At 39.1% G+C, this 19,283-nt stretch overlaps 1 protein-coding gene across 2 annotated transcripts in view; it reads right to left on the bottom strand.

Annotated features, from left to right (window-relative positions):
• Positions 1-19,283, bottom strand: part of kif6 (kinesin family member 6) — a 60,163-nt gene that overhangs the window by 12,053 nt on the left and 28,827 nt on the right. Inside the window, exons 13-15 of one of the 2 annotated variants that reach the window (XM_046063346.1) lie at positions 13,910-14,107; positions 5,561-5,663; positions 4,380-4,435 (exon numbers count right to left, since the gene is read on the bottom strand). In XM_046063346.1, the coding sequence (XP_045919302.1) occupies positions 4,380-4,435; positions 5,561-5,663; positions 13,910-14,107 (357 nt within the window). The remainder of the gene's footprint in view (positions 1-4,379; positions 4,436-5,560; positions 5,664-13,909; positions 14,108-19,283) is intronic. The other variant, XM_046063347.1, reaches the window with a different exon arrangement.

The raw sequence follows: 19,283 nt of genomic DNA, 5'->3' as shown, positions 1-19,283 counted from the left end.
ACTGCCTTAACCCTCTTGGGCATGGAGTTCACCAGAGCTTCACAGGTTGCCACTGGAGTCCTCTTCCACTCCTCCATGACAACATCACGGAGCTGGTGGATGTTAGAGACTTTGTGCTCCTCCACCTTCAGTTTGAGGACGCCCCACAGACGCTCAATAGGGTTTAGGTCTGGAGACATGCTTGGCCAGTCCATCACCTTTACCCTCAGCTTCTTTAGCAAAGCAGTGGTCATCCTGGAGGTGTGTTTGGGGTCATTATCATGTTGGAATACAGCCCTGCGGCCCAGTCTCTGAAGGGAGGGGATCACGTTCTCCTTCAGTATGTCACAGTACATGAACCAAATAAGTTTATCGTGGTCTCATCAGACCACAGGACATGGTTCCAGTAATCCATGTCCTTAGCCTGCTTTTCTTCAGCAAACTGTTTGGGGGCTTTCTTGTACATCATCTTTAGAAGAGGCTCCCTTCTGGGACAGCCATGCACACCAATTTGATGCAGTGTGCACCTATGGTCTGAGAACCGACAGGCTGACCCCCCCACCCCTTCAACCTCTGCAGCAATGCTGGCAGCACTCATACGTCTATTTTCCAAAGACAACCTCTGGATATGAAGCTGAGCATGTGCACTCTTTCTTTGGTCGACCGTGGCGAGGCCTGTTCTGAGTGGAACCTGTCCTGTTGAACCGCTGTATGATCTTGGCCACCGTGCTGCAGCTCAGTTTTAAGGTCTTGGCAATCTTTTTATAGCCTAGACCATCTTCATGTAGAGCAACCTTTCTTTTTTTTAGATCCTCAGAGTACTTTGCCATGAGGTGCCATGTTGAACTTTCAGTGACCAGTATGAGGGAGTGTGAGAGCGATAACAAATTTAACTAATTTAACACACCTGCTCCCCATTCCCACCTGAGACCTTGTAACACTAACAAGTCACATGACAGGGAGGGAAAATGGCTAATTGGGCACAATTTGGACATTTTCATTTAGGGGTGTACTCACTTTTGTTGCCAGCGGTTTAGACAATAATGGCTGTGTAATGTGTTATTTTGAGGGAACAGCAAATTTACACTGTTATAAAAGCTGCACACTCACTATTTTGCATTTTAGCAAAGTGCCATTTCTTCAGTGTTTCTTCAGTGTGAAAAGATATAATCAAATATTTACAAAAATGTGAGGGGTGTACTCACTTTTCTGAGATACTTTATATTGCGGTCAGCCCAAGTCTTCTTACAGACACAACTTTCTCAATGACAAACAACTAAGGATACATAGTCTCTTTCTTTCACAATAACATAAAAGGATTAAGAGATATTTATGCTGTGGGTATGCCATGTTGACAGGGTGAAAAAGTGCAGGGAGCAACAAAAAGAGCACATGGGGCCAACACTACCATGTACTTGTGCTTTGTGCTTTTTCAAAACCTCAAAGGCAATCAGTTAAACATGATGACTATCTATATTTATCAGGATCAGGGCACAACAATTGGATTTGCTGTTGGCCATATTACTGAAGATATACTGTACATGATGACTGAAGGGTCAAACAATACTGACTATTTGGTCAGGACATCCTGGTGAAACTCTACATATGTCTGCAATTTGAACAGTATTTCTAACCATCAATGACAAGAAAATTCCAGACAATATTAATTTGCACATGCGTCAAGTAATAGTGGTGTGTGGTGGGCTTACTGCAATACTTCATTACACTTGAGTGCTCCTACCCTCTTCTAGGACAAGACTGTGGGCTCAACACCACAACCTCTTCCAAACCAGGCAGCGTTTCCCCCCACATTGTCAGGAGATGTGCCGTCGTCTTAAAGAACCGGTTTCAAGCTACAAGCCTCAATAAATATTTGGTGATTTTTGTGGCCTGGAGGTTAAATGTGATATGCCGCACAAATACCACAGCAAGCTCAAGTTCCAAAGATTATACCTACTATCCAGCTTCTCAATATCTGGGTGGTTGTCGATTCAAGTGTATTTGAATGTATAATAAATGCCTCATTAAGTCAGTACAAAGCACAAAGTAACATGAAGATCTTGGACAAAAATACTAAAGTGCACAAATATAATTTGAATAATAAACTACCACCACAAGAGATTCACATTAAATGAAACATGTAAAAGGTTGTTAATATTAAACTGAGAGTTGTATGTAGCATTCTGTGTTTTTGTTGGACAGCTGTGTTCTTGACAGTTTTGTCTGAAGCCATAATCCAAACCAGAAATATTACATAAACCTCTCTGAGCAGCTGATAGCATTAGCAACATCATGTAAAATCTAGTGGCTGTTTATTACAAAGACCACATGCAATGCAGAAATCAAGTAGCATTCTTCCTGCAATATTCCTCCTCAAGTGCTTTGAAAATAATCTTCTTGGCAATGACAGACTTTCCTATTCCTTTTGTATCTCAGAATCCTTGGGCCATTGGGTCACTTAAGCAAAGGTGAGCAGAGGATGAAAGTGGGATACCAAGGCAGTTACCAGATGCTCCATCTAGGACTGTACTGCATAAATTCCGGCACATCTGGCAGAGGAATCAGGAGATGCTGCTTATTTCCAGCTGCCCTACACTTTCATGCTGTAGAAGATGTGCATCACTGATCCCTCTGAATAAATATATATCCTTGCACTTTTTGGACCTAAGGGCTTGGAACGTATGCTCCTCCAGTGGGACTGAATTCCAAAGTCATGCTGTGGCCAAGAACAATACTGTCAACCAAGGAAATGTTTAGACACTGGTGTCTCCATGGGCTACTGCCTCTCCCTTTCTCCCCGGCTACTGACCCTCATGCTGGGTACATCCATCAGGAAAAGCATCACAAAGCTTTTGTCTATATTATGCTAAATGTTTCCATGTTCTGCATTAACCACGAGACATAGGTAGTGTGAAATTTCCAAGCACGGCTTCCAACATGGCAAGGAAACACACTGAGCTAAAAATTATGGTACTACTTTCCATCCAGAAGAGGCAACCACCTTCCACTAAAAACACTGTCTCTCATCTCAGAAGAATGCAGCTCCATGCACCTAACAATGTAATAATATCTGACAGCATCAAGATGTTTTTGGGTATCTTTCCAAAGTTTAATACATTGAACAATTCAAATGTTAAATATTATCAAAAAACTACATTCATTTAGCAAATTCTCCATACTATACCCACACAGTGATGTCTGCAGAACACATTTGAAGAGTTAATATCCTACATGATACCTGAGTGATGTATGACGGCTATGTCAGCAGCTCATGGACTGAATGCTGAAAAAATTTAAATTCCAAGGGTGATTAGTGTATGCTGGCATGTATGAGGGTTAACAGCTGAATGCTACCAAACCACCAAGCGTGATCTGAAGCAGCAATGATGCCAGGCACTGGTGTGAGGCAAACCTATCCATTTCAATGGCATGTGAAATGAGCCACAAACATACACAGTCCAGGGAAAATCATAAATAGTAGCTTGCAATAGTAAATGCAAACCAGATCGAGTCCTAATGACACAGTTTTAACTGCTTTGAGTTTACTGGAAAATCCAACCAAAGTGCAGTAAAATCATTTTAACTTATTGCCACTGGTGACAGGACTTGTCTTTGAGCAGACACGGTCAAGCACCTGATACAGATACATTAGTGAATAAAGTTACTCGTACCAAGATTTAAAATCAGTGTGGAATAACTTCCAATTATAATTTGGCATTTTCTTTAATCGTTTAAATGTTTCTAAACAATCAAATCAATGTGCTTTTAACTTTTAAAATGTAATGCAGAGTATACTGACCTACTTTTTCCTTTTATCTAAGTACATTTTTACATCCATGAGGTCAAAGTGGTGACACACAGTAGTACACACATATGTATGTTTCACAACAGAGGAACTTCGGGCAAAAGCCTGGTTTATTTCTTGGAGCTAAAGTCCTGAAGGTAGGGTTTATGCCAGGCCTCATTTTGGCACAGTAAGGCTACCTGTCAAGGACATTGCCCAGAAGAACACATGGGTGTGCTTACAGAGTCATCATAAAACAGCCTGAGCCAGGCTAGTAAAAAACACAGGTTGGAGGACTAGGTGGGTGGAAATCAGAACTCGTTCCTGGAAAAGTTCAGGAATGTGCTGAACGACATTTCTATACCCCATGGAAACGGAACCCCGACAGTGATCTGTTTATTAACGTTTTCCAGGCGGGTCAGGTGGTGTCTTTGGGACCCAGAGAATAATAACAGAAATGATCAATGTTCTTTGGGGCTTTCACCTCACACCTTGTTTACCAGTAGGATGATGATGATGATGATGAGGGCAGTGAAATGTAGAATTTAACATTTTCTCAGTTCCTAATTGTAATGTAATGTCCGAAGGGCTACTTACAACTGTTGAGACAACTTACTGATTCTGTTTCTGGCTTCGTTCAGTTGCTCCCCAAGTCTTCTAGCCTCAGCTGACCTATTAAAAAGAATGCAAGTGTTAATGGCCAATGCTGCAAAAAATATATTTTATCAATTGAATGTGATCAATGACCAAGGTACACCACTTCCATGTCTTTCATGCTGACCATGCGGGAAGCTTCCGGTCTACAATATGAAGTGAATGCAGAAGTCCCTGAAACCTGCATTCTATTGAAAATCCAGCAGAGGGCGACTGTTCTGGTTGCAAAAAGAAGTCCGGCTCCATTAGAAATAATGGGAAAATGACCCTACTTCTCAGCTGAATAATTAACCCAGTAAACACTTTCCTGATGAGTTTATGGTCTCAGTCGCTAGTTTCAAGTCGTCTTCAATTCAAAATGATGTTCATTTAGTAAATTATGGTCCCATTTATTTTAAAATAGACCACAAAGCAGAGTATGTTTCAGGGCGGGATTATCTATGATTGACAAGTTGTTACCATGGCGACCTGTCAATCAGGCTAGAGCTGACTCATACCCTGAAGAAAGTGAACAGCCAACGCCTAATAAGCTTTTTCAACGGCGCTGGTTAAATTTACACAGCGCTGTTGAAAAAGCTTATTAGGAGTTGGCTGTTCACTTTCTCTGGTGAGTACATTTAGTTTTAAGAGTATTAAAACTAAATGGGCTGATAACTTTGTCACTAGACCTGTTAAAATGACAGTTAACGTGAGTTACAGTTGCACCTAGCTAAGCAAGCTAGCTAGCTCTGCACAAGGCTGTTAGCTCCGCCGTATCGTCACTTCCGGGCACTTCCTGGTTGCAAAAACATGACATGGCCGCGTCCTATCAGCCAAACTCGAGGCTTCAAATCAGCAGTCCACAAACCTATGTCCATTTCTTATATACAGTCTATGATGCTGACAGAGCTTTGTTGAAAATGCTCAGGGAACTAGCAAGTTATTCTTTAATTTACATTGTACTCTCACTCAGGCATCTGGATGGCAAATCTACAGTACAAAAATGCATTTGATTAAAGGAGAAAATAGCATCGAATGAGAGCTGAATATAAATGTCACATATTATACTGCTCACATTGCTCATATTGCAGAACAAGAACTTTAGGCAATATCAGGATGTGAATTTGTCAAACTGTCTAACAACTTGTCCTACTGGTAACTAACCTCTGTTTGAGTAGCTTCTTATTGTCTTCAATGGTCAAGTTGTCCCTATGGTCCCTGATGAAGATCTCAAAGGCCTCTTGCTTACCCACAGACAGCTGTGGACCTGAGAGAAAAAGATTCAGCACTAAGGCGTATGCTGTATTCTAATAATCAGAAGATAATGTTCATATTACCTGAAAATTTCGACTGATTTAGACAATGCGGCTGTCCTCTTTTTGATAAACTTTGTTAGCTTAGGCAACGGTGTCACAGACATTTGACTTTGAAAATGGTGTTCCTCAAGGAAGCATTCTTAGTTATATTCTTTTTTTCCTTATATATCCTCCTTCTGGGCAACAGAATGAATCACCATAATGTCAAATATCACAGTTATGCTGATGATACACAACTTTTTATCTCTGTCCTGCCAGACAACACCATTTTTTCTCTTTTTTTACCTGTCTCCCTGATATTAAATTGTGGATGGGTTAAAACAAGAAAAGAAGGGAAAACAGGAATTCTACTTGGCAGATACTAGAGTCAGTGTTTACTAGTATGTCTCTGTCTGGGAGTTGTTTTAGATTCTGATCTTAATTTCATTAGAAATTTTAACAAAGTTGCAAATACATCACTCTTTTCATCTGAGGAACATTGCCAAAATGTGACCATTTTAACCCCGAGCAATGCTCAAATGCTGATACATACTGTTATCCTTGTAAAAGCTCTTTAAGAAAATTACAGATAATTCAGAACACTGCAGCCAGGATTTTGCTTAGTACAAAAAATGAGATCACATTACCCCTCTGCTCACATCACTGCACTGGCTACCTGTATATTTTACATTTGAATTCAAAGTCCTTTTACTTCTACAAAGCCTTACATAATCTTGCACCCTAATATACTGTAGTAGTGACTGCATGTCATTTTACGTCCCAACAAGAATTCAGAGATGCCCACTGCCTTTCTGTTAGAAGTTCCTAAAGTGTCCCACGAGAAATCTGGTGAGGCTGCTTTCTGTTTTTATGGCCCTAAACTGTTGAACACCCTCCCCTTTGTATTTTTTTTAAATCCATCTTTTAAAGTTGCCTTTTAATTTGAGTTGCATTTGCTGGTGTCTTTTCTTATGTTTTGTCAAACTGTTTCTATTTGCTTTGTTTGTTTCTTCAATTGCCTTTGCTATTTATTATTTATATTGTTTACTTAAGGTTATTCTGAGTTTGTTTTGGGCTGCAACTTTGCATGAAATGTGCTATATAAATTAAATAAAGTTATTATTATTATATCACAAGGTCCAGGCTGACAACATTCGCTTAATCAAAGCTACCATACAACATACCATTGTAAGAAGACTGCATGCTTGTTATTCTACTGAAAAAAAACATACTATGGGAAGTTGTGTTAAGTCCTGTTGTGCAAATTTAAACAGTGTGACCTGAGCTGGACATGTTCCCACATCCAGAGATGATGATGGGCAGCGATATAGTTCACTTCCCACCTATTATTAATTACCAAACTGAAGGAAAATTTGCTTGCCTGCCACTTTTAAAGAGAACATAAACAGCAATTCTGAACACATCAGCATTGCATGGGTGATGCCCCCCACTAAACTTTGGCAACTTGCCACATGTCAGGAAACTACATAAATTTGGACAGAACATCCTGCTCCTACTCATCCATTTTCTTAATAGGCATGTAATATTTTTAATGAGCTTTAAAAAAAAAAAGAAAACACTGTACATCTGATTATTCCCTGTGTGAAAGACTACACTGGATTGCGTATGCCGTAATCTTACAATAGAAATCACCATCATTTTGCAAGATTTACATGGAAACCCCAAAGCTTCACAATGAATTCCACCCTTGTTAAAATGTGTGGATTTTTGTGACAAAGCTGTTCTAATCATAAACATACACAAGGTCACTAACTCATGCGAGATTAATTGTAGGACAGTTAGGAATTTTGTTTCTTTATTTTTGGAGCGTCTTGATTGAAACCAGCAGGCATCTCACATGCATACAGTGCGTTGCAACAGCCAACCTCAACAAATCAGTTAAAGGGGTTTCTTGAGGGAAATGCACTCCATTCGACTCTTGACATTCCAGGAATATTTAAGAGTGATATGACATCATATTATGTTGTACTAACATAATATGTGTGGTAATGAGATCACGTGGACTCTAGGCCAACTTTCCGAATTCTTATTTTCCATGCTTCAAGTGCTGACAAACCACAGAGGTTTTACAGGAAAGGAATGTGTTGTGACTATTGTTGCTGTTTCAACACATTTTAGAAATAAAATACCAGCAAAGTGAAGTATGACTGTACTGTCCCATCAATTTATAAGAAAGATCAACTGTTAACTGTTTACACAAAAGGTTAGAACTTGTCTGCTTGATAGAAAAACAGCATTTCTAATATATAATAATATTTCTCCATCCTGCAGGGGACAGTCATTTTTGACTTACTGTGGTGTCCCAATTGTCTTAGGTGCCTGCTTATATCACAGAAATGTGTGGAGGGCCTGCTAGAATCATCAGTGTCTCATTACATGCTTGCAGGATTTACAATGAGATCTAGCTTTCCCTGTAAATTTCAAGTCTCCTTTGAGTTTCTGTGAGCTTAACACAGGTCATCACCAGCCTGAATTACAACAGGAACACCTTGTCCTTCCATTAGCCACCATTTTCTGAAGAATCTGAAGAGCACAAGAAGAAGACACTGTACCTCTGTACCTGTGAAAAAAGAATAAATGAACCTCAAGGAAACTCAGAGGCATCTCAAACTCACAGTCCAGTTTGCAATTTACAGTGCACATCATAGAAATCCAGTTCTATGAGGAACTCAGACCTTGTATTGTGTGTAGACTGCTTCCGCACAGAACAGTGGTCATCAGAAAGAAAGAAAAAATAATTCCCTAATGTTCACGTTTTATTCTTTGTTGGAAAAGCCTAAAGCCCGATACAGAAGGATGTATTATGGAAAGAGTAGAGTCGATGATATGCCATTCAGTCAGCATGAATGGTTTCCATGGAAAGGTCATCATCATTACATTTACAGTTAATCTTCAGGGGACAGTAATTACCTCACTGTAACCATAGAGGCTGTTGGCTACAGCAACAGAACCCTCAGAATAAACCTAAATTAAAACACATATAAATATTCAGTGACCCTTCGAGCACAAAGAAAAGAATAAGTGTAGTGCATTTGTTTTGAATTAGGACAGAGTAAAGAACAATGATCTAATGCACGTATAGTTTGGTTATGAGTCTCCAAGTGGGTCATGGAAAATAGGCACTCCAGATGTGAAACATATCACATATAATGCAGTGCACTGTATAAAACAACTGTCAATAGTGTGTTTCTAATATTTCGCACATTCTGTATATTTAAGAGGAATTTAATACGTAACTGATGCAATAGCCTCTTTTGACACTGTAGTATTAACTGGTGCTTTTAAAAAAAATCCCTGACCGGTGCTCCAGGATTCCACATAGTGAAAGTCCAAAACAATAAAGTGTGAGAAGTGTCTTCTCTGATCATCCTGGAAGTGCTCAATGTGTTCTCAAAAGCTTTTGCTTCCCAATGTGCAGAGCCTTTCTGGACAACATCAAGCTTTCCCTGCTGGTCAACAGCTGATGGAGTTGGAAGCTTGTTCTGGTCACAGTGTTGGTTGCAAACAGAGCAGAAAGAGACAGCTATTTCTCATGAAGTGTGAGAAAAGTGGAAGAACATTCCAGAGTGGACATGTAACTGCTAGCAAGGGACTGCAGGATCTGGGAATTTTTGAGGGGCTAGCAACTCTTCCACAACAAAATGGACAATAATATACAATACCAATATTATTGGCAAAAGTACCTAATTTAGTTGTTGTCTGCGTTAAAGGGTGATGTATTCAGCTAACATCTCAGTGCATGACTCCAACGCAATGTTGAAATTAGTGAAGCTGATTATTTTGCATTTCATTATAGAAGCGACACTTTGACCTAACAAACAAAATCCAGCCTAGTAGTTATTACTTAGTGCCTGTCACAGTCAGTTTTGGAGCATTTGGGGTATTGCAGTGTTTGTTATGTCTGTAGGAGGCAAAAGAGAAGAGACACAGTTGAAAAATGAAAAAAAACGTGGCAAATGTGAGCACCCTTGAGTGATTCACTCACTTTTTGGTTGAGCTGGGATATGTAAAAGTGGTATACTGGCACCCTTTCAAGCATTACAATGAAGAGAATTATATTTAGAATTTAAAGTGTGTAATATTTCTGAGGACATTTCTACTGACAGAAATGTAATATAAGATCCATAACTATGTTTTCAGTGGTGTGTAAAGACCTTACATCATGAACCGTTATGTTTTTATTACCTTAGAATGAGCCATTTCTATCTACATAACCGCAAGTTCCTCTTACATGGATGTCACCATGTTGTGCCGCCATGTTTCTACAGTAACTGAAAACAGACAAAAAGCTTTGCAGAGCGCATTCAGTCACTATGTTCTTGTTCTTCTTCTTGTAGAATTCTGGCAGTTTAGACACTCATCACTACATTGAATATGTACGTTCAAAGAAGAAGAAGAAATAAATAATATACAGCAGGGGTCTGCAAATAAGTCTTGCAGCAGAGCAATGTTTGTTGTCCATTAGACGGTGGTGAGAACATTAGACATAATAATTAAACTAAATGTTAAGGTGTTCGGTTAGCTCATTCGGTACAGCGCAAGACTGTCACCTAGAAGGTTGTGTGTTTGATCCCATGTTGTTGTTTTTTACCTCTTCAACAAATTGATAATGCAGCGTGTTTGATCCATATCCATCAACCTACAGACTCCTTTTCATTTCCCCAGTATCTCCAGGCAGAGGACATTCCTGCACTTGTTTCCTGACTGCTATGTGTGTCAAGCAAACTACAGATTCTAATGTCGTTCAGAATTTTTCAAATTAAAAGCTCCCAATTCAACTTATAATAAAGCATTTCTGAAAAAAAAAAATTGTACTTTTATTTTGCAGGCAAAACCACTAAAGAGGAAGTGATTATGTGAGTAACTGTTGCTGTCATGACTTAGATCTATCAAAGTATATATTTATTTAAATTTTTTGCCACTATCAAAGCACCATAATCTGGCCGCAGGCCAGATATTACTGCTGGCGGGCAGTTTTGGCGAGGGTCCATAATGACAGAGAGAAGTAGGTAGGTAGGTACATTTATTGTCACACTATAATAGGTTAAATAGTGAAATTGAGTTTTGTAACTCCCTTCTGCTACATAGCAGACAATATACATTAATACAGAAGCAATTATAACAATAGTAAACAAAAGTAAACAATATTCAGTGATCAATGGAGCAGTGCTGGGGATGAATTTGAGTCTGATAGCATGGGGGTGGTGCAGCAGCTGAAACCTCTGTATCTCTTCCCAGAAGGCAGCAGGGTGAACAGGCTGTAGCTGGGTAGGTACTGTCCTTTAGGATCCTCAAAAATAATGGGTTCCCCTTGTCATTTCCCTTGTCAAATTTAAAATGCCTTTGCAAAGTTTATCTATTATGTGGTTTATAATGGACTGTGGTGAGGAAACAGTGACAATGTTTCACACTCTTGGCTTACATTTTACATGTTATCTATCAGTGGCCAAGTCGCAATAACATATGGTTTTACTGAACAATTAAGTAAATATAATTTCTTAATATATCTACCTAAAGAAACCTCATTCTTGCCTGGCTACTCTCTGCTGTCTCAGATGATCTGTGGTAGTTCCCGCTACAGTAAGCCATGCAATACCAGCCACTCTGCAGCTGCTGAAGAGACGAAGCTCCAGCTTTACCAGTGTTGTGCAGAGTTGTCCGCACCACACGGGATGTTCGGATCATTTATCACCATTGATAAACCACACAAAGAAAATTATATCGTTTACTTTAACAGTTACTTGAAATGGACTACATGAAAAACTCTGCACAAGACCAGTGAATGGCAGGCCAGCAGAGAGAGAGAATAAACAAAGACTGCAGCTCTGCAGCTTCTCAAGATTAAAGCGGAGCTACCGTGCGTAACCGCCTGCCACTCGCAATCGCTGTGCACAAGCATACACATGATTCGACTGTCATTCGACTATAGTCAAGACTCGACAATTCTGATTCAACTATGTAAATCCTTAGTCGGGGACAGCCCTACATTATATAAAAACACAAAGACATCGTCATCACCTAAGTGTTGTGTAGTTGTAAAGCAGCAGATGCGACATAGCTACAGGTCAACCAGATGGATGTGGAATCCATAGAGATCATCATGTCCCATGAAATCAGAAAGAGAGAAAAAAAAGAGGCCTTGCTGGGCCAGGTGGAAACAAATCTCCTGGTGACACGACCCAGATGATCATGCTTGCTCCACATTAGATCACATACTGGTCTGAGAGAATAATACGTATGGCACATCATTTATCAGCGGTTTTATAAACCACAGCTTTACAGCCATCCATCACAGTGCTCCTCATCTTTCGATGAATGACTGATTCACTTACTAATTCTGACTGGACCAAGTTCAAACATGTGTTTGTTTTTTAATAGGCTCTTCTTTCAGAGACCCTGTTTGCAATTACCCCTTTGCTGGCCTTATTACCGCACTGGGCGCCATTACACAAAAATGTAATGTAAAAAGGATGAGGGAGCTGTGGTTAGCACAGACAGGAGCGCAGCCTCAGTTTGATGAGTTGCTGGCTCATAGCCCTGTGCCCGATGGCTATGACCAAGCTCGTTATGAGGGCTCAGGTTTATCATCACACTTAAGGCTCCACTTAACCAAAATTAAACAGGAAAAACCAAATAAATGCTGCCGCCAGCTAGAGAGCATATCTCAAAGCTTGATCGCCTTGACTTTTAGCAACCTTCACATTCCTGTTACATTCAAACCAAGTCTAAAAAAGTGGACTGGCAATCCAAGAGATGTTTTGCTACTTACTCTTTATCCATCTCTATGTTCATTATACTTTCTCTTCAATGACATGATGATCTAAACCTTCTGAAGGGAGCAATCATGGCAAAGGTGCATGGCGATAACCAAATCAACTGCAACACTGATAACACTCAATTCAAGACCACATGTAATAGTAATCGGCCACTTACTGGAACAACAAGATTACGATGTATAAATTTGACATTTTTTAAATAATTGGTATTTAGCAATTCCTTTTCATTTGACATGGTCCTCTAAATGGAACTGACGTTTTCTCAAACGTAGTGGATCCAGGTTTTTTTATCCCGTTCAGGTCTGAATAGTGTCTCTTGTGTTTACATTGCAGCGTTCTTGGCCACTGGTCTCTGCTTCATGTTCCAGTATGTATTAAAGGTTTTGAACACATCAGCAAGATATTACAGGTTTAATATACTGTACTGTATAATGTTGCTTTGCTGACACGACTACACTGGGCCACTTAAGTGACCGCTAAAAGGAAACTCCTAAATACATGCAATCCCTGCTGATGACATTGTTTGGAAATTTAACAACGTAGGGAGCTCTGCAAACTCTGACTCTTTGCCATGCAGTAAAATCCAGAAATCAAGGATTTGTCGTGCCCCACAGGCAACCTCAACAAGCGCTCTGAAAATCAGCATGACCACAAAGAGCTGCCCACATTCCAATCGAGAAAGATCACCTGTCTGTACACTTTGCACCTAATTCATCACAAAGTCATCGCTTCTTCCAGGTCAGAAAGGCTGACAGACATTTAATGAAGTCGACATCTGTGAACATTTAATTTAATTTATACTGTACTTTATTAGCACCATGAGATACTTTTGACCCATTCCTACTATTTAGTAGCATTGAGCAGCCACAGTGCAGTGCCACTACTAAAAAAATCTTACCAATTATTTTGGGGTAGAGGCAATGTCTGATATCTCAAAACCAAGGGAGATAAAAGCAAGACTAACTACATGGCTACAAACCACAAGCTTGTGTTTTTTTTTAAATTTAGTTCAACCAAACCTTTAATGCGGTGCCCTCATTATATGCCCTTAAATTGCTTAGCTAAAAACAGGGTGGCGATGGAGCAGAGGATAAGACACCTGCCTTAGGTGTGAGAGATCCGGGTTCAGTTCCCCATTGTGACACATCCTGTGCAAGACACTTAACCCCTAGATGCTCCAGAGGCGTGCGACCTCTGACATATACAGCAATCGTACGTCACTTTGGTCAACTAAATGACTAAATGTAAAGTAATGTAAACAATATCTGGAAAGAGTTATGAGTAACACAGCCACAAAGATGCAAATGACAGTGCTCTCTATCTCTAACACATCTGGAGTCTATAAAAATGATTTTAAATCTTTAAATTTAAGCAAACAATTTAAGCAAAAAAAAAAGAAAGAATAAAGCTTCTTAAAGTACCTTTTTTCATGTACTGTATAGCTCGTCCTCCATGGTCTTCAGAAATGGTTTCTGTGCTTCCATCCCTCAACAGGGGCATTGTGGAAAAACTCAGTGCACTCTGGGAGGCCAGACTCTGGCCACTGGTGACGTTAGCAAGCTGAGCAGCAGCATCTTGGGCCCGCTTTTTCTCCTTCTTTAACATCTTAACTAGGATACCTGTAGGCATAGAGTTAAGGATTCAACTTGTCTTTCTTTCGGACAAAGTGCACATACATATCGAAGGACTAAGCAGTTGTAGTGATTAGAATATGATGTAAAAACACTGTAAACCTAAGTATCATTAAAGACATGTTTCATGATATGAGGACGTTATTATTCAAATCAGAGTTCACTTTGGACCGAATTTCGTGAAAACTGAGAATATACAGTAAAAGGGTAGCATCTATAGTGATTTCCTAAAGGCAGCAGGATTCATTGTGGGCTTTTAATAATGGCGGAGTGCTGATGTACTCAGAGTCTGACCTTACAGGCTCAGGAGAGATGTCACGGTCTTGGATTAATCAGTGGAGAGAAGCGGAGCCAGAGAGACTGCAGAGACTCTACCAAAATTCCACAAAATCTTCTCCCACTGATGAGTCCAAGTGCAGATGTGTCAGTAAGTCCGGGTGCGCTTGTGTGAGTGTGACAGAGAAGAGGCTGAGAGACAAGAACTGCCACTTAGATCCTGTTCACACTTTTACTGCCATGACACGTTTCACTTCTCCATATGCATTGTCTCTATGTATTAGCACCATTTACTATAATCGTTTCCTGTTTTCCATGTACTGTACTCTGCTTCCAACTCTACAGAACAATTCTGCATTTGATCTACAGCCTCCTGCTCAAACTGCTTTCAGCTGGCCTCACACAGTTTTAATAATAATGCATACAGCAGAGCAGATTTGATCAGCACTTTCAAATTTGATTCTTAAATCAACACCTGGTTGCTATGCTTCCTGACATGTAGAGTGACCCTTACTGTATGACAAGAGCATACTGCTGTTTCCACCGCGGGTGAGAAAGGACAAGACGATGCTAGCAGATGCAATATTTTGTAATCGGAACTGCTGACAGAGGGAAAGTTGTAATTATATGAACCAGAATTACATTGGGAAAACTGTATAAAGCAAAACATGCTTTCACTGACATTTCACAGAAAGTTGCCAAGATTGCTTTTAAGATGTCAACAGAAAGCAAGAAATCAAAGCTCGTCATGGCCTTGCAGGTAAAGAGGCAAAAGCTTAGCATAGGTTATTCTATAAGAAGTATGATTGTGAAAGTATAGCCTGTCTAACTTTTAGTTTTGATTTTCATATACATTACCTACATGAATTAAACATTAAAATATTAATTCAGTTCCTGCCCTACGTGCCTGTTTTTCCACTATAAACGGACGTGTGTTTGATGGTCTAATTTCAACCCATAATTTAGTGGCAACACATTAGTCTGTTCTTCAAGCATGTTCCTGTCATGAGATTAGCAGAGATCTAGTTGTGGCCAAACTGAAACTGTGGTGGTCAGCAGATAATTTGAGATATTCAAAGAGGAAAAAAGTCAGAATGTCATTATTTTGGATGATGAATGGACGTAGTTTTGAAGGAGCTGGAGACGTTAATTTATATTCCTTTCAGCCAATACAAAGGGGATGTCAGTGGGAACAATAACATGAAGGAACCAAGTCTCAAATTACAGTTTCCAATGAAACCAACCATGCAGTCTACTCAAATCTGCCAAAATCTAAACCCAACACAATTCCAAATGACCTATAGAAGCCAAGTTTTACAAAGAAATATGACTGTTTTTGTGGGTCCTATGTCATTGTTTCATACAAGTCATTACTTCAGACTGTTGTTCACCAGGTTTTTCCATTATTGAGATCTGTAATATCTGATATCTTCATTTATGCTGAACCCTAACATAGACTAGTATATGATAAACATTTCTCTTGGGGATTGCACATTAGATCTGTGGGCTGCTTCACATACCATACACTCAAAATGTGGTCAATCTCAGCTCATGATGTGCATTCAGTCTCTCTGCCTCATATTTCTTGTCATTCTCTATTATACTGTCCAATAAAGCAGACAAAAGGAAATAAAGAAAATTCCTTTAAAATGACCAACGCTGGCAAAAGTGCAATGCCAATCTCAGTGGTGCCACACGTTGCTCCAATTTCAATGTTCCATCCTGTATACAGTTAGTAATACAGATGTAAGACATACATTTATGTCCTCCTGCTAGATTACAGTTACAGAATTAGAAGGTTTGAGCACTATGGGTGTCTTGAAAGTAAAGTGTGAAGCTGTTGAGTTGGTGCTGCTAGTAAAAAAGTACAACTCAAATTAGTCTGGTGACCCTGTGAGCTTTCCTTACGTGCCACTCTCAGGTCAAGATGTCAACTTTGCCTTCACGATATCTCACAATTAAAAATACATTTACTTTTTCATGGGTCTGAACCGTTATAATTGGAATGACTACATGACCTTTCCTCAGGAGTAAGTGTGTTGAAAATTCTGTCAAACAAATTTGTATGTTGGGGTGTAATTCAGACAATACATTATTCATTTAACTAATGGAAAGTTTGATCCACATTGCAAATATTGTTGCAAATATTGTTTTTCCAAAGAGTCAAAAGCTACAGTATGATGAAGCACATAAAACAAATATGTGCAGTGACAATAAGAGTGTTAATGCTATTTATAAGGTGATTTATGAAGTAATTATATTTTCACCTAAAGCAGTATTCTGTATTATTCACTAACGTTTTAAAAACTGAGCCCTACCCTGCTTCAAAACATTCCAATAAAATACCATTTAGTTATAATCACTTTAATCCAGGCACACACTTCCAATATGCAAAAGGGACAATTTCGGCAATTTCATTCAATCAGCACTCATTAGCATATATGCAAAACAGTTTGCAGCTGGCAGCAAACCTAAACTCTATGTTTGACAACTTTAAATTCTGTAAATTGCTTTATGGGGACAAAGTTCTCACAAAAGCAGAGGTGAATGAGCTCCACGGCAAACAATAAAAACCCTCCCAATTCTGCATTGATTGTCACAATGGATGATATATTTGCATATTCATGAACACTATCATAAGACGAGTAATGATGATTACATATCCAGCTTGTCCCTGTTTCATCAGAGACAAACCGGTACAGAGGTAAAACAACTGTCAAGCTACAGTATAAGGTTCATAAGGGGCTTAAGACATTAGTGTGTGGAAATGTCAGGGTAGAATTCACTTTTCAAAAATGATTAAAAATAATCTAAATGTTTTTTTTCAGTAAGCACAAACACACAACCCAAAGGAAGTTTCCCATCCGTTCTATCTCTATTTTCTCCACAGCCTTATCCCAACCTGATGGAATGTGATAAAATGTATTGTTTGGGAAGAACATCTGGTAAATGTCAACTCGATCAAAATAATTTGAGGTTTGAGCACTAATGTCTTGATGTAAAAAATCATTCTGAACAATGGGAATGCTAAGGGAATCCAGGAAACCAGTTACAGCCAATGCAGTAAACACAGTGAGATTACTTATGTGGCTTTGCTTATCACTGTTATTATGACTTAGTATAGTATAGTAACCAGATTTTTCTTGAATACATTCAACAGCACATGTCAGAGAAAATAAAACAGAATAATCTGCTAGTTGTGAATTCTATCATTATACAGATTAACATGTTACCATTGTGTAAAATTTTGACTTAAGGAAAACGACAAAAAATGAATTTGATTTTGCGCTAATGAAGCTCATGTACAAATGGCAAAGAAAAAAACATGAAACATCTGAGCTTAACTCCCAGAAATCATGTAGGATAATTAATGTTGGTAAAATGTGCATTCTAGTTTCTAGTTTCTAATAAGATAGCATAATGTTAATAACCTATTGGGTAACATTTTTAAATACAGAAACTAGTACACAGTTCTTTTCAAAACTGCATTTTCATGTGACAAGCCAGTTTCAAGTCTTTGCTAAGTAACATACTCTGATGACCTGAAATAAATGGCTACATGGAAGATATGGGACTAATTTCAGGAGGTATGGTATGCTTGAAAAGTGGTCTGCAGGGATATACTGAAAGTGATCTGTAGTATCTGTAGGAGAGCTTTGCTTTGGGCAAATGCAGTATAGCATTAATGAACGGGATTTCATTTAGAGGGTATGGGACACATTCCTCCATTGCAGCTCCACTTAATGATTTTTGTAGATTGCTAGCAAGGGTTTACAAAAAACATGGCAAGTACAGTTTCAATCCACACTTCAGACGTGGCTGTACAACAACACTTTACCACAGTGGTAAAAATGTGCAAAATTCTAAGTGCTACCTGGCATTTCTACGTGGCATTACAAATACATGGGCAATGTTAGTCTTTAAAGTCAGCAGTGTTTGTTAGTTGTCCTTGTTGCTCTATCATCATGTTAGTGGTGGATGTGTCATCACTTAGAGAGTCAACTAAGCATTACCAGGTGTCCCACTACCATGCAGAGTCAACCATGCTTGGGAACACACATGGGCAGTGGGTAGGGATACACCCTTCTGTTTTACAGAGAACTGTCCCATAATTAACCCTTTGAGGACAGTAAGCCTGTAGCACAGGAACCAATGGCTCCCAATAAAAGTTTTAGCAGTGTAGAGGGTGGGACAATAATACAGACATGGAAAGCATGGTGATCAGCTTACAGATACAAGCTTAAGTTGTAGAAATGGTCTGAATTTAGTTATTATGGCTCTGGCTGGCAATGATATCAACCCTACGAGGTTGGTCAACCCAAACTATAGCGTTGCATGCTGCAGACAGACCACCCTGACGGAGGAACTGACAGTTGAGGCTACTGCAACTTTATATACAAACTTCACAATGAAAGAACCTAAGGCAATATGGTCAGTAGAGCATGTGCATTACCAAAATACGTGCTTTAAAACATGCACAATATCAATTTAGGCAATTACATTTACATCATGTAAAAGCCAGTGTATGACATTTTGAGAGAGAAAATCCACAAAGGAGGAGAGGATTTCACATTACACATACTTGATCCAAGAAATACTATGGTGAAATATCTGCATGATAATATTATATTTATTTTGGAGAGCTGAGGTTTTGTGGTTAAATAATCAAGCAGACATCTCAATTTTCCAACTAATGTGCTGTGATCTAATGACAAGCCGCAGCAAGAAGGGTTGAGGGAAGAATAATCCCAAAAAGACATTAGAAATATCATATTCAAATACAAATACCATAAATATGATTAATAGTAATTATGATGAACTGCAGTCATTAGATGAAGATCTATCTCAACATACACATTAAAATAACATTTCATGTGTATTTTGGGGC

This window comes from Micropterus dolomieu, linkage group LG11 (genome assembly GCF_021292245.1).
Source record: "Micropterus dolomieu isolate WLL.071019.BEF.003 ecotype Adirondacks linkage group LG11, ASM2129224v1, whole genome shotgun sequence".
NCBI classification, from domain to species: domain Eukaryota; kingdom Metazoa; phylum Chordata; class Actinopteri; order Centrarchiformes; family Centrarchidae; genus Micropterus; species Micropterus dolomieu.
This window is presented reverse-complemented; position numbering and strand designations above follow the sequence as displayed.